Source organism: Neophocaena asiaeorientalis, unplaced genomic scaffold (genome assembly GCF_003031525.2).
Source record: "Neophocaena asiaeorientalis asiaeorientalis breed wild unplaced genomic scaffold, Neophocaena_asiaeorientalis_V1.1 scaffold150, whole genome shotgun sequence".
NCBI lineage: Eukaryota > Metazoa > Chordata > Mammalia > Artiodactyla > Phocoenidae > Neophocaena > Neophocaena asiaeorientalis.
The window spans coordinates 7,221,625-7,236,291 of record NW_020176571.1 but is presented as its reverse complement, the minus strand read 5'-3'; the positions used below and the strand labels follow the sequence as shown (position 1 = coordinate 7,236,291).

Sequence of the window (14,667 nt, the reverse complement as noted above, 5' to 3'; positions counted from 1 at the left end):
AATGTGAGACTAACAGCTTAAAAAAAAATACTATTCTCTCTATCCGTAAGAATGAGGCTAGAAAGACAAATGCTTTCCAACAACTTCCTGACCTCTGTGCTGTGGTCTGTGTTTACCCGGGAGCACTAGCCCCCCTATTCACACAGCTCGCTCCCTTCTCGCTCTGCCTTCCTAGCACTCTGTCGTACGCAATGCCCTGTTCTGCCTGGAGTCAGCCTGGAAGTCAGCCAAGGAAGGATCCCGAGGCAGCCACGTCTACACCAAGGCACTGTTGGCCTATGCCTTTGCCCTGGCAGGTAACCAGGAAAAGAGGAGAGAAGTCCTCAAGTCACTTGATGAGGAAGCCGTAAAGGAAGGTGAGAGCACACCCGGGATCTTTCTCCCATCCCACAGTCTCTGGATCAAGGATTCCATATCAAAAATACTCCATGACTACCTCTCAGGACCCCCTTCCCCTCTCTTCTTTTGTCTATGTCATTATGGACTCAGGGCTTTCTTACTCAAGTCACACATCCAAAGATAAGAGGCAATGTACTGTATATATACAAAAAGGCATAAAGAATAATAAGCAAACACCGTTAATACTTCCCTTCCAGCTTAAGAAACAAAATATTACCAATGCTGGAAAAATCCCTCGTGTACCATTCCTACCTGCAAAAGTAATTGTTATCCTGAATTTGTCATTACAAACTCCATGGATTTATCTTTTTACTGCAGATGTGTCCCTAAATAATATTCAGAATGTTTACATTTTTCCTCTTTAGATAAGAAGTATCATCCTTCTGAGTATTTCTGCTTGATCCTTGTCTGTCTGTCTGCCTTTTGCTTTTTAAGTTCAACATTAGGCAGGCTGATAGGAGTCTCCTGTATGGGTATGTTCATTTTCACTGCTGCATGATACATTACAATATATTAAAAAGGCAATAACTTATTTAGAGAGTCTCTCCTCATGGATCTTTTCTTGTTTCTTATTTACTTCTATTGCAAACCATGCTGCAATGAATACTCATATACCCATCTCCTTGAGGGGGTGTGTGAGTTTCTCTAACTTGTACTTAGAAAGCGTAACTGCTGATTAGCGGGCTAAACACATCTTCCCCTTTGCTGGATATCATCAGATTACTCTCCAAAGAGCTGTTTCCTTCCCACAGCAGTGTAAATCCGTTCCCGTTATTTCACACCCTGTCAGCCTTTGCTATTTTAAGGATTACTCTACTTTTTTTTAATCTAATGAGTGTACACTCCATTTTCTCATGTGATCTGTGATCCTCATAAGAAACCTCTGAGGACAGGCTTTACAGAAAGTTGAACAAGCCCTAGATAGGGTCTGGATAACATCAGATGTTGGAAATTACCACAACCAGAGAACTTGCTCTGCCATTTCTCTCTTCCACCAATGCAACCACCGCAACCATTTGAAAATCTAGATGGCACAGCTTCTGACTCCTTAGCCCAGATGAAACAAGCCTCGTTCAGCTGTCTGTAGGCAGGAAGTCGCCAGATAAGATTTAAGAGATTATCACTGGAAGGCAACCTGCACTTCAGCACTGGCCCTTGTCCTTTTACCTGAAGTTAAATATGAACATGTGGTCACTTGCAAATCTTTTTCTCACCTCCAGATAATTCTGTCCACTGGACACGACCTCAGAAACCCAAGGCACAAGTGGAGCATTTGTACCAACCCCGGGCTCCCTCTGCTGAAGTGGAGATGACAGCCTATGTGCTCCTCGCTTACCTCACTGCCCAGCCTGCCCTGACCTCGGAGGACCTAACCCCTGCCACGCTCATCGTGAAGTGGATCTCAAAGCAGCAGAACTCCCAGGGGGGCTTCTCCTCCACCCAGGTCTGTGGTTAGCGAGAGCCTTTTACTTTACCTTCAGGTAGAAAAATGTTTGAACAAGATGCAAACACATACCAGAAGAAAAGAAATGAAGATAAGAATAACTTGAAATGAGAAGAATGTTATTAGTATTCAAGGACGGTGAGAAATAAGAAAAAATGAGAGTCAAAGAGGGCTGAGGAGGCTTCCCTGGTGGCGCAGTGGTTGAGTCCACCTGCCGATGCAGGGGACATGGGTTCGTGCCCCGGTCCGGGAAGGTCCCACACGCCGTGGAGAGGCTGGGCCCGTGAGCCATGGCCACTGAGCCTGCGCATCTGGAGCCTGTGCTCCGCAACGGGAGAGGCCACAACAGTGAGAGGCCCGCGTACCGCAAAAAAAAAAAAAAAAAAAAAAAAAAAAAAAAAGAGGGCTGAAAAGAAAATGCCAATTCTGCCCCACCCCCATCCCATATTTTTATCACAGGCTCCTATTTCCAGTAACAACTCTACATCCCTAAAGCAATAGTGGGGCACCAGGACCCTACACACGATGGCCACAGCAGAATGAATTTAAAAATCCACCATTCTTCTGGAAGTTCTAAGAGTCCTTTCAAGTTGTTCCCAGAAACACTATTCAGAAACCAATCACCTCTCCTTGCAAAGCTCTCCATTTCTAGGTCCACTTTGACTGGTTTCTTTTAAGGCTGACACATTTCATGCTTCCACTATCCACCTCTTAATATACAAACATTTTTTCATTGGGAGCATAAAGAACTATCTTTATTCATCCAACCTCCTGAGCCTAACTATATAATCTTATATCTAAAAAGTTCATCAATATAGACAAGAGCAGGGAGTTTCATCTCCAGAGAATTCAGAGGTTAGTGTATGCACCCTAAAAGAGAAGCAGAATGTGACAGAAAGACATTCCATCCTTTTCCCACTGTATTTAATCTCTTATTTTTCCATATAAATGGAGAAAATAATTTTGTTAAAAGTTATCGTTCGTTTCTTAGAAAATTATTATTTGAAGGATGCCAGGTTCAATGTGGATGAGAATTGAGAATATGACCTGCCCGCTGGAGGGGGATCCAAACTTCTGATGAAAAAGAGAGAACCAAATAAAAATGTCAACAAATCCAGAATATAATTATTCATGTTTTATTTCCTCTGGAGAAACTGAAGCATGACCCTGATCATGGCTGCAAAGGACCCTGGGTTTTCTCAGGGCACTGACCTCAGCAGCAGAGCAGAGTGTAGCTTGGGGTGGGAGCCAAACTAAACTTTGGTTGGGTGGTGACAGATATGACCACAGTTATCAAGAAAGACATCTTAGGCAAATAGCTAATGCTAATAAATAATTCCCATTCATATATATTCTCCACATTGCATACCTCACATATATTTATAGAGAGAAAAGAATTGATTTTCTGAGAAATAAATTTCTAAAGCATATAGTACAAGGCAGATATGTGAAGGTTATGGTTCTGTCATCTATCTAAGGATTAAATCAATCTTGAAATGAGAACCTCAATATTTAAGCAGTGAGGGAAACAGGAAATAGGAAATCAAAGCCCCTTTTGTGGCAGCTAACATGGGCCTTTGGGTCTTCAAAGGGTTAGCATGCCTAAGTGGGTTCCCTCACCTGTCTCTTCCAGGACACTGTGGTGGCTCTCCATGCTTTGTCCAAATATGGAGCAGCCACTTTCACCAGGACTGGGAAGGCTACACAGGTGACCATCCAATCTTCAGGGACATTTTCCACAAAATTCCGAGTGGACAACAGCAACCTCCTGTTACTACAGCAGGTTTCATTGCCAGAGGTGCCCGGAGAGTACAGTATGACAACGACAGGAGAAGGATGTGTTTACCTCCAGGTGAGATTCCAGGGGCAGGTGGGGACAAAAGGTCCAGAGTAACATTGTCACTGAGAAGGCCTAACACAGAAAATGATGGGGCAAATCAAAGAAAGAGTTGAGGAAGTTTGGAGGAATCCTGGGCAAGGGAAAAATCACAGATTTTTGTCTGTTCCACAGACATCTTTGAAATACAATATTCTCCCGAGAAAGGAAGAGTTCCCATTTGCTTTGGAGGTACAGACTCTGCCCCAAACTTGTGATGGACCCAGAGCTCATACCAGCTTCCAAATCTCACTGAGAGTCAGGTAAGATCTCTGACTGCATCACGCAGTTCTGGGTATAACAACCAATCTTCTTACTGGAACTCCGCATTAAGCAGAGCAGGGTGACAGTGAATGTTTGTTCTACCTTTATTGAAAAAGCAACGTGTTCTCGTGTTGACACAGAATTTCTCAGTGATGGGGCTTACATTGTACATCCCCCAACTCCAGGATCTATTAGTGTCTAGTCTCATTATTTACAGCTTATTAATTCCCCTCAATAATAAATAAAGAACCTCTAACCTGAATTCCTGACTTTATTCTAATGTAATTATTCATCCTGATTTCATTCTATTGTAATGAAATCCTATATTATTCTTGCTTTATCTGGGACAGAGGTGGTGACTTCCTGAAAAGCGCGAATAGAAGGAAGTAGTGACTCTCTAGTTAGAATTCTTACTGGTAATAATTAAATCTCAGATTATACATAAAATAATCAATTTTGGGGAAAATACATACATAAGCAGCCACATTCAAATACCTACAGGGCTATTTGTATCTGTCCTCAAGAATATTATAACCTGGTTGGGGATACTATTCAGGAAAAAAGGCAAAGTATATGTAACAAATAATTGGGACAGATTAGCAGTCTCATGCCCAGCTAAGCATCACTTACAGAGCTTTCTTCAAATGCAGATCCTCAGAGTTCACACCCATGAAATTCTGATTCATCAGGTCTAGAGTATAGGCCTGGTCTCTGTGGCTTTAACAGGCTGCCCTGAAGATTCTAATGCACAGCCTGTTTTTTAGGCTACTTGGTAGGAAATTTAGGAAGACTTCTGGTACTTTTCAGGGCTGTTGAGTGCTTACTGTGGACATAGAAAAAAAATTTAATAACACAGAAAATCCTAATTCTTTTCTTCCCTGGATCTTTAGTTACACTGGAAGACGTCCAGCCTCCAACATGGTGATTGCTGATGTGAAAATGGTATCTGGCTTCATTCCCTTGAAACCAACAGTGAAAATGGTAGGTTTACTATAAGCCCAGGAGACCCTATTTTATTTAATATTTTATGTATCTCTAGACTAAGACAACATTAATATAAAAATACTATTAAATTAACTTCTATCAAAGACATTACTGTCTCCAAAAGGAGAAATATAATTTAGCACATTTATATGGGGGTTTGTTTGTTTGTTTGTTTTCTCATTTAACTTTGTTTAAATGGGTCTCAAAATTTTATGATGGATTTTTGGTCAAGTTTCCATTAAGGTATTAATAAAAATACTAATTTTAAAAACTAATAACTCAAAACTGCCGCCCACAGAAAAACAAATGATCCATAAAACATTCTCCTTTTCTTCTAGTTTTACGATACATTGTTATCATTAACCAGTCTTTCACTACTAAGTTCAATGGTCACCCCAGACGGTTTTGAGACTGGGCTTCCACCATTGATCAAACTGGGGTAGCAGGTATTAGGGATCATATTCATTTAGCCTTCTGAACTATCTGGGCAGACCTGGTGACCTTGCCAGCTCCAGCAGGCTTCCTGTCCACCGCTTTAGGGACACCCACAGCAACAGTCTATCTCTTGTCATCAACAGCACTTTGCTAGGAGCCACATCTACTAGGAAAAAATTGTCAGCAGGCTACTGCTTTAATGGAGCTTAGAATCTTCAGAAGATAAAGCATACACACATGAACTAGTGAAAAAAATATGAGAAAGATTGATTGACATAAACCAGAACTATTACAGAAGTACAGAGGAAACTGAGATTGCTACAAGTTATAATAAGCAAAAAAAGTAAAAACACAAAAACCTCCTTCATGAAGGAATGGAATGTGAATAGAACCTTGAAATATGGGTAATTTCCAAGTTTAGGACATTTAGTTCCCTTTTCTTCAAATAAATCAATTTACACATAGGTCCTGTGTCGTATTAAAGTTAAACCCTGCATCCCAATTATCTTTCATTTTTAATTCTGCCACATTATTGCCTTTGCTTACAAAAAGCATTTGAAGAAATTTTACCCTCAGGCTTAATTTGGTAATAAACATTCTTCTTTTCTCTGGTTCCCCAGGGTTTTCTTCTGTTTATTAACATTTGTGATGTCTTAATTTTCTTCAGCTTGAAACATCTGACCACGTGAGTCGAACAGAAGTCAGCAACAACCATGTTTTGATTTACCTGGATAAGGTGAGAGCCCTGCCATCCTATCCAAAAAAAATATGGAAAATGAGCTACCTGGGAAGTGAATGAAGGCATTTTGGAGACATCACCTCCATGCTAAAAATTTGAGAATTCTAACATTAGGTCCAGTGAATATTCTCCTCTCCTTCTCTATTTATATTTCATCTGGGACTATGGGAAGAAATGACTTGTTATAATATTGGGATATGAATATTTCTAGGACCCCATAAGCAAGAAATTCTCCACAAAAGGTGCTCACTGTGTGCACAAGTTATTCTGAAGACACATATAAGGAAGTAACCATTATTAGTCAATTATTGTATCAACAGCACATCAAAAAGACAAAAGGGGGATATGCTATCAATCTCAGCAAGGACCTAGACCATAAAACAACAAGACCAGTGCACCAATAAACGAATCTGATTTTATAGTTGTATGTTGTTGCATAGTTTATTCATTCCCACATTGACGGATATTATAGTTTACAAATTTTATGAAACATAGGCTGCAGTGATCCACCTTTTATATTCCTTTTTGAGTCGACACAAGTATTTCTACAAGATAGAGTAGTGAAGCTGTACTGAATCTCTGATACTTAAACATAAACACAGCTATTCAAACAATAAAAAGCCTGCATCATCACCCCCTATGAACAGAGCTATGCACTCACATTGATGGGAGTATATGAATAGTTTTAGTTATTTAAGAAACAATTTGGGGAAGTTTTCACCTACTCTGAGAACTTTTGGCCCAAGTTAAGTACCCTGTTAGTTGACAAAAAGTTTTTCCCCAAAATAGATGAATACTTAAATTCACTCAAAGAAGACAGAGGAAAGCTCCCTGGAGAGTCATTTAATTCCCTTTTGCTTTATAGGTGACAAATCAGACCCTGAGCTTGTCCTTCACGGTTCTTCAAGACATCCCAGTAAGGGATCTGAAACCAGCCATAGTGAACGTCTATGATTATTATGAGACAGGTGAGTGAAAGCAAAGTTCACACAGAAATTAAATACCTGATCGCAGAAATTTAGATTTGAGAGATGTGCTGGGGCAATTCATTACACTAATCACTCCCATCACTTCATTTTGTCTCTATCAAGTCTGACATAAATATATTATTACTAACACAAAGCACCTGTAAGATATTTAGTTCCCTTTTGTTCAGATAAAATCAACTGTAGGACGATATGGAATTTAAATCAGTGTAACATCTGTACTCTTACCCTTCAGGAGTTTAGGGTAAAGGAAAGCATAACGTAAAGTATCTGAAAATATAAGACAGAAAGCAGCACGTGAGATGAATGCTGCTGGGGTTTCTGATGCAATTCTTCCCGCGGTGAAGATGCTTTCGCTGGCCTGTGCACGGGTGCTCGCTCTCCCTCTCACTCCTCCTGCCTGTTTTTGTTTTCATTCAGATGAGTCTGCCGCTGCCGAGTACAGTGCTCCTTGCAGCAAAGGTGAGCGATTCATACTCCTTCCAGCTGGAGCCAGAACCCCTTCGGCTTGTCCCTCAAATCTCCTCCACAAAATTCTAGCTAAATGTTTCTCATAGACATCATACCGTTCACGGTGCAACTTATTGTAGAAGAATACATTTATTGGGAAAGGGCCCCTGATAGTCATACCTCAGACAGTTCACAGAATTGCATATTAGATAATTTTAAGTAACGGATCTCATTTCCCACTATACTAATTGGATTTCCTCAGGAACCATGCTACCCAGATCTAAAGGAAGGAATATTCACTGTTCTGGAAACCCATGTCCATCTTAATTTTCTATTCTTTCCACTATCACAGACACTGGAAATGCTTAAAGACCACATCAATGAAAACTGCTTTGCTAGAGTCCCTGTTCCGCAGACTCAGGTCTCCATGGAAGAAAAGAGTTTTTATATCTCTGAAGGCTTGTTGAATAAACCTTTTTCTCTGGCCAGCCCATATTACTGTTTACTCATTTATTCAATAAACACTTATTACACTTCCATGTGATTCCCAATAGACTCCTGAGATAAAAATTCACAGCAATCAAGGGCTAAAGGATTTCAAAAAATGAAAAACATTACAGAGGTGGTGGTCACAGTAGGCTTCATTTAGAGGTTGCAGGGAAAAGAAGAAAGTATTGGATTATGTACTAGGAGCATGTAAAGTGAGTTTGGTTATAGGATTACCCTAATAAAAAGCTGAAGAGTGGATTTATGAGAGAATAAAAGGCTGACTTGACAAGGAAAGACTTTCTACATTAAAGGGAAATATGAAATAGAAAGTTGGATATGCCCAACATTGGGAGGCAGCATAATTAATTGGGACTTGATTTGAATTGGAAGTTACGTGACCTCAGAACCAAATCTGCCATTGACCAATACAAGTGATCAGTCAGTTAACCTTGGGTTTCAGATTCAAGAAAGGATGACAGATTGAAAATGCTGAAGAGGTGATTCAAGTAGAAGTGAGTTTTCCTAGAAGAAAGAATACATAGGATTCAAAGCCCAAATAGGACTGTTACATCTTTTTTCTGCAACTTTGAGCCAGAACCAAAGGATGGATACAAACTCAAGAAGGTATTCAGAGGCATTAAGTATTAAAATCATCCATTATATGGATGGAGGGGCAGAGAAGGTCCCTGAAAAGTCCTAGAGTCCTAGTCTTCATCTGGTTGAGTCTGACAGAAGCCTGGATGCTATAAACTAAGAGCTCTAAAGGACTTGAAGTTCAAGCACCCTTAGCTCTGTCTCCAGGCTAGGCAAAAGTGAAAGATAAATGTTATCACCTTTGTGCTAGATTCTACTCTAAGTACCTCATAGGTATTAATATATCAACTCTATGAAATAGGTATTCTTATAACAAATGAGGAGAGTGAGGCACAGAGAGGTGTAACGTGTCCTAAGCTACTCAGCTAGTAAAGGGCTGAACCAGAATTCAATACCAAGAAGTCTGGTTTCCAAGTCCACACTCATAACCTCAAACCATGCTGTCTCTCCAGCCCACTTCAGACAAGAAAGCCAAGAAAAAAACATATTTCAGAGCTGAATAAAGGTTGTAATTAGTATCAATTAAGCATCCATCCGGGGCATGAAATATTTAAAAAATTAGGAGTATGACAAAAGGAAATAAATTAACAGGATTAAAATAAATTCTATCAGTTAGTTCTAGTCCTTTTTTCTTTGTTCATTGCAAATCATGACTGCAAATGTACTTGAAGAGTACACCTGTTGCAAATCAATCACTGTGTCTCCTTGGACCAAGAAGATTCATTCCAGAAACACTTACTGATTACTTCCTGTGTGTCAGGCACTATATTCCATGCTATGATACAGAATTCAATAAAATGGGATTCCTTCCTTAGAGAAATTATACTGCAGAGTAAACGAAAAAGATACATATTTGGCTTATTATAATACTACATGATAAGAACTGCAAACTATTTATTACCAAGATGGACTCCAGGCACAGTGACCTTCTCAAGTTTTGACGTACCACATCCAAGTTCTGATATTCTTGTAATTATCAAGCACTCTCTACGAATTCATTTATAATTTGCTTCATTTTTCTTTCATTTCTATTGTAAGATTTTGGACACTATTTTTGTGACCAGGAAGACCTGGACCCGTGCATCCTCTTGAGCCATGAATTTTCACATTGTGTTCTTTACCCTGGGGAAAGGTCTAATTATAATTGAAAATGGATTTGCCACCAGCCTACTGGTATAGGTAGAATTTTAAAGAGTGACATATCTTGACTACATCGAATTTTGTGAATTGAGATTTACTCTTTCTGTAAAAGGATGTGGAGACATGACAGTAAGTGAGATAGAGATGTTCAGGGGTCAGTTTATATAGAGTTTTATATTTTATTTTTAAAAATAATAAGGTCCGGGCTTCCCTGGTGGCACAGTGGTTGAGAGTCCGCCTGCCGATGCAGGGGACATGGGTTCGTGCCCCGGTCCGGGAAGATCTTGCAGTCGGACTCTCAACCACTGCGCCACCAGGGAAGCCTTATATGCTCGCATTTTCTCACATTTGCCTCATCACCAAACTCATCCTTCCCCACCTTGAGTGACTTGGTCAGAGGCAACCCTGTGCCTCAGGGAAACTGGGTGGTTATGGCAGAAATTCAAAGAGAAAGAAATAGAATACTTGATCCACCTTGCAAGAATAAATGACTTTTATGTTTATTTAAACCCCACTGATAAATCAAAAGTTAATCCTGGAAGATTAGAGTATGAGAGTTTACTGTATGAAAGAGGTCACAAGAATTCAGAATATGTTAGGAAACATCTAAATGATGGCAAAATATGTGGCTGGAAACAGAATGAGGAAGCACTCTATGTATCATTAAAGAAATATCCCCAGGGCTATACTGTTAAGAGAAAACAGTAGAGCTAAGAACAGGGTACATATTATGGACTCATATTATAATAAAAGGGTGGGAGAGGAAATAACATGTCTTTTTTTTTTTTTTTTGCACTTAAATAAACTAAGACTAGAATGATACCCACCAGAAAAAAAAAAAAAAAGCTACTAAAAAGGTATTTACCTTCCTACAGAAACAGTATAAAGTAAGTGGAAGTTTTCAAGGATGGGAAGGAGACCACTTAGAGAATACCATTTAAAATTATTTGACTACTGAACTGTTTGAACATATTTACTATTCTGAAAAGTAAACTAAAATCCAGTGAATAAGAAGCTTAAGTCTAAGAAGAAATATTGAATTCAGTACCTGCCAATCTATACAAGGAGAAAGAATACTTACTCTATAAAGTACAATTAAATATATCTTACCTCATAATCTTCACTTGGTCTTAAATCCCAAATACTCTTCGTATCTTGTTTTGTGAAAAGTATTTTCTTGCTCTTGCTTCCCTTTTTCCTCCTTGTATTTGATTTCTCCTCATCCTTTCCCCAAATGTTTATCCATTTCTCCTCAGCCTTTGTCTACTTAAGAAGACAAGAAACAAGTTCTTTAAAATTGAACAGCACACGTTCACCCTGATCCATCAAATAGTCTTACAATAAAACCTAACACCTTTACTCCAGTCAGTTCCAATTATCTTATTAGGTTATTTGTGGTAGTAGTTCATTAGTTTCTAGTCATTTGGTTTTCAAAGTTTAGTGTGCATCAGAATTACCTAGAAGACTTGTTAAAACATGTCAAAGCACTTGAATAGATATTTCTCCAAAGAAGTTATACAAATGGCATATAAGTACATGAAAGATGCTCAATGCTATTAGTCATTAGGGAAACACAAATCAAACCCATAATGAGATACCACTTCATACCTAAAAAATGGCCATAATTGTTTTAAAAATTAACGAGTGTTGCCTAGGATGTAGAAAATTGTAACCCTTGTTCCCACAGCTGGTGGGAATGTAAAATGGTGCAGCCACTGTGAAAAAGTTTGGTGGTACCTCAAAAAGTTAAACATAAAATTATCATATGATTCAACAATTCTGGTCCTAAGGACACACCTCCAAATAATTGGAAAAGGGAACTCAACCAGTTGCTGGTACACCATTGTTCATTGCAGCATTAGTCACAATAAGGTGGTAATCAAATGTCCATCAACAGGTGAATGGATAAATAAAATGTGGTATATACCTACAGTGCAAAATTATTCGGTTATGAAAAAAGATAAAGTTCTGACATTTCTACAACATGGATGAAATTTGAAAACATTATGCTAAGTGAAATAAGCCAGAAACAAAAGGACAAATATTGTATGATTCCACTTACATGAAATATCTAGAATAGAAAAATTCATAGAAACAGAAAGTAGATTAGAGGAGACCAGAGACTGGGGGCAGGTGGAAGATTGGGGAGCTATTGTTTAGCAGGTACAGAGCTGCACTTAAGAGTGACAGAAAAGTTTTGGAGGTAAATAGTGGTGATGGTTACAACATTGCATATATGATTAAAGCCACTGAACTGTGCATTTAAATGATGGTTGAAATGGCAACTTTGCTATTCTATATATTTCACCATAATAAAAACGCAAAAATAAAAAATCCAGTGCTAGGCACATCAGAGTGAAAATTTCGAAAACAAAGACAGAGAACATATATTAGAATGAACAGACCACTCAAAAGCAATAATTGAAGCCAGAAGATAGTGAAATAATATACTCAAAATATTGAGAGAAAATAACTTCAAATCTAAAAATATATACCCAGATAAATCATCACTTACAAACAAGGGTCAAAAAAAATTTTTTTAGATGAACAAAAGACAGACTGGGAGAAGATATTTTTAATTCAAATAAACAATAAAGTATTAGTGTCTAACAGAGAACAGACTTGTTTAGGGGGAGGGGGTCGGGGAAGGGATGGAGTGGGAGTTTGGGGTTAGCAGATGTAAGCTATTATATATAGAATGAATAACCAACAAGGTCCTACTGTATAGCACATGGAACTATATTCAATATCCTATGATAAACCATAATGGAAAAAAATACTAAAAAAGAATGTACATATATATAACTGAATCACTTTGCTTTTTACAACATTGTAAATCAACTATACCTCAACAAAAGAAGTATTACTGTCTACACTATATCTTTTAAAGGCTATAAATCATCATGAGTAAGACAAATCAATAGAAAAATGGACAAAGGACATGAAACAGCAGTTCACAACTAAAGGAAATATAAGTGGTTGGTAAACACAGGAGTTACCTAGCCTCATCAGTAATCAGAAACATGCAAATTAAAACATTATACACATCACATCAGGAAAAATTTTAAAGCTTGGTAATATTAAATTTGGCAACGTTGGGACTTCCCTGGTGACCCGGTGGGTAAGACTCCACGCTCCCAATGCAGGGGGCCCAGGTTCGATCCCTGGTTGGGGAAATAGATCCCACATGCTGCAAATAAGAGTCCGCATGCCCCAACTAAGAAGTCCGAATACTGCAGCTAAGAAGGCTGCATGCCACAACTAAGAGTCCATATGCAGCAACGAAGATCCCGTGTGTCGCAAATAAGACTCAGCACAGCCAAAATAAAGAATAAATAAATAAATACTTTTTTTGTAATTTGGCAAGGTTGCAGAAAGGGATTATATACATCGAAGGGCAATTTGTTAGTATTCTAAAATATGCATACACTGGTAACAATTCCACTTCTGAGCATCTGCCATAAAGAAATATTCCATGTGTAAATAAGGAGACTACACAAGAATGTTCATTACGGTACTGTTACTAAGAAAAACTAGAAACCACAGTTTGAGTATTAAAATGGCTAAATAAAATGTAGTATTGTGCCCTGTAATACTACAGAGCAGATAAAATGAATTAACTGGCTCTGAATTAGAACATTCAGAAACTCTTCTTCCATTAGATAAAATTCTTAATCCTTTACACATAAATGGCAATTTTTACCCAGCTGGATCAAGGAAGGAGAGAATCACAGCAAAATCAATGGAAAGTTTATATAATCCCTTAGGCAAAAAAAAAAAAAAAAATTGATTTTCACTTGAAATGTTCAATGAGTAGATTTGCTTAATTTACCTTAAAACTCAGAAGAAACAATTTTAAAAAAATAGTAAAGCCTGGATTTGAATTCCAGTTTTTTTGTTTTTCTGTTTTCTTTAATCCCTCTACAATGGCTCTATGCTTGTGGACTGTCTTAAAAGATGTCCTTCATGTATCCTTTAAAAAAATGCAGGGTGGCAGAGAAAGAACTTTAGCAGGGTAATAAATGAGCCATTATTTTCACTGGACAATGAGCTTCAGTCCTTTTTGGTATAACATTAAAGATACAAGATTTTGGGCTTCCCTGGTGGCGCAGTGGTTGAGAGTCTGCCTGCCGATGCAGGGGACACAGGTTCGTGCCCCGGTCCGGGAAGATCCCACATGCCGCGGAGCGGCTGCGCCCGTGAGCCATGGCCGCTGAGCCTGCGCGTCCGGAGCCTGTGCTCGGCAACGGGAGAGGCCACAACAGTGAGAGGCCCGCGTACCGCAAAAAAAAAAAAAAAAAAGATACAAGATTTTAATTTCCAGAAGTTGACACTCTTACCGATGTACTTTATTTTTCAGGTCATTTTTAGAAATGAATGAAATTACCTTAATTATCAAGTTCAGCTAAAAAAATTAATGAATTATAATTTTACGGATAACAATAGTTTAAAAAGTGTTTATTATGTTTTTCACTTTGTGTATTCTGATTAGTTTCTAATTTAAAACTAGTAAGGGCTTCCCTTGTGGCGCAGTGGTTGAGAGTCCGCCTGCCGATGCAGGGGACACGAGTTCGTGCCCCGGTCTGGGAAGATCCCACATGCCGCGGAGCACCTGGGCCCGTGAGCCATGGCCGCTGAGCCTGCGCGTCCGGAGCCTGTGCTCGGCAATGGGAGAGGCCACAACAGTGAGAGGCCCGCGTACCGCAAAAAAAAAAAAGAAAAGAAAACGCAGTGTTTATGGGAGCGATTAAAAATGAGGCTTGACGGGCTTCCCTGGTGGCGCAGTGGTTGAGAGTCCGCCTGCCGATGCAGGGGACACGGGCTCGCGCCCCAGTTCGGGAAGATCCCACATGCCGCGGAGCAGCTG

The 14,667-nt window shown here is 39.1% G+C and overlaps 1 protein-coding gene and 1 long non-coding RNA gene across 5 annotated transcripts in view; one reads left to right on the top strand and one right to left on the bottom strand.

Annotated features, from left to right (window-relative positions):
- Positions 1–8,072, top strand: part of A2M (alpha-2-macroglobulin) — a 69,092-nt gene extending 61,020 nt beyond the window's left edge. For both annotated transcript variants that reach the window (XM_024733186.1, XM_024733185.1), the window contains exons 28-36: positions 176–356; positions 1,620–1,843; positions 3,477–3,695; positions 3,855–3,982; positions 4,874–4,964; positions 6,070–6,138; positions 7,007–7,109; positions 7,548–7,589; positions 7,930–8,072. In XM_024733186.1, the coding sequence (XP_024588954.1) occupies positions 176–356; positions 1,620–1,843; positions 3,477–3,695; positions 3,855–3,982; positions 4,874–4,964; positions 6,070–6,138; positions 7,007–7,109; positions 7,548–7,589; positions 7,930–7,946 (1,074 nt within the window). In that variant the 3' untranslated portion in view covers positions 7,947–8,072. The remainder of the gene's footprint in view (positions 1–175; positions 357–1,619; positions 1,844–3,476; positions 3,696–3,854; positions 3,983–4,873; positions 4,965–6,069; positions 6,139–7,006; positions 7,110–7,547; positions 7,590–7,929) is intronic.
- Positions 1–14,667, bottom strand: part of LOC112391755 (uncharacterized) — a 133,313-nt gene that overhangs the window by 84,358 nt on the left and 34,288 nt on the right. For all 3 annotated transcript variants that reach the window (XR_003001559.1, XR_003001560.1, XR_003001558.1), the window contains exon 4: positions 10,911–11,063. This is a non-coding gene — a long non-coding RNA (uncharacterized LOC112391755). The remainder of the gene's footprint in view (positions 1–10,910; positions 11,064–14,667) is intronic.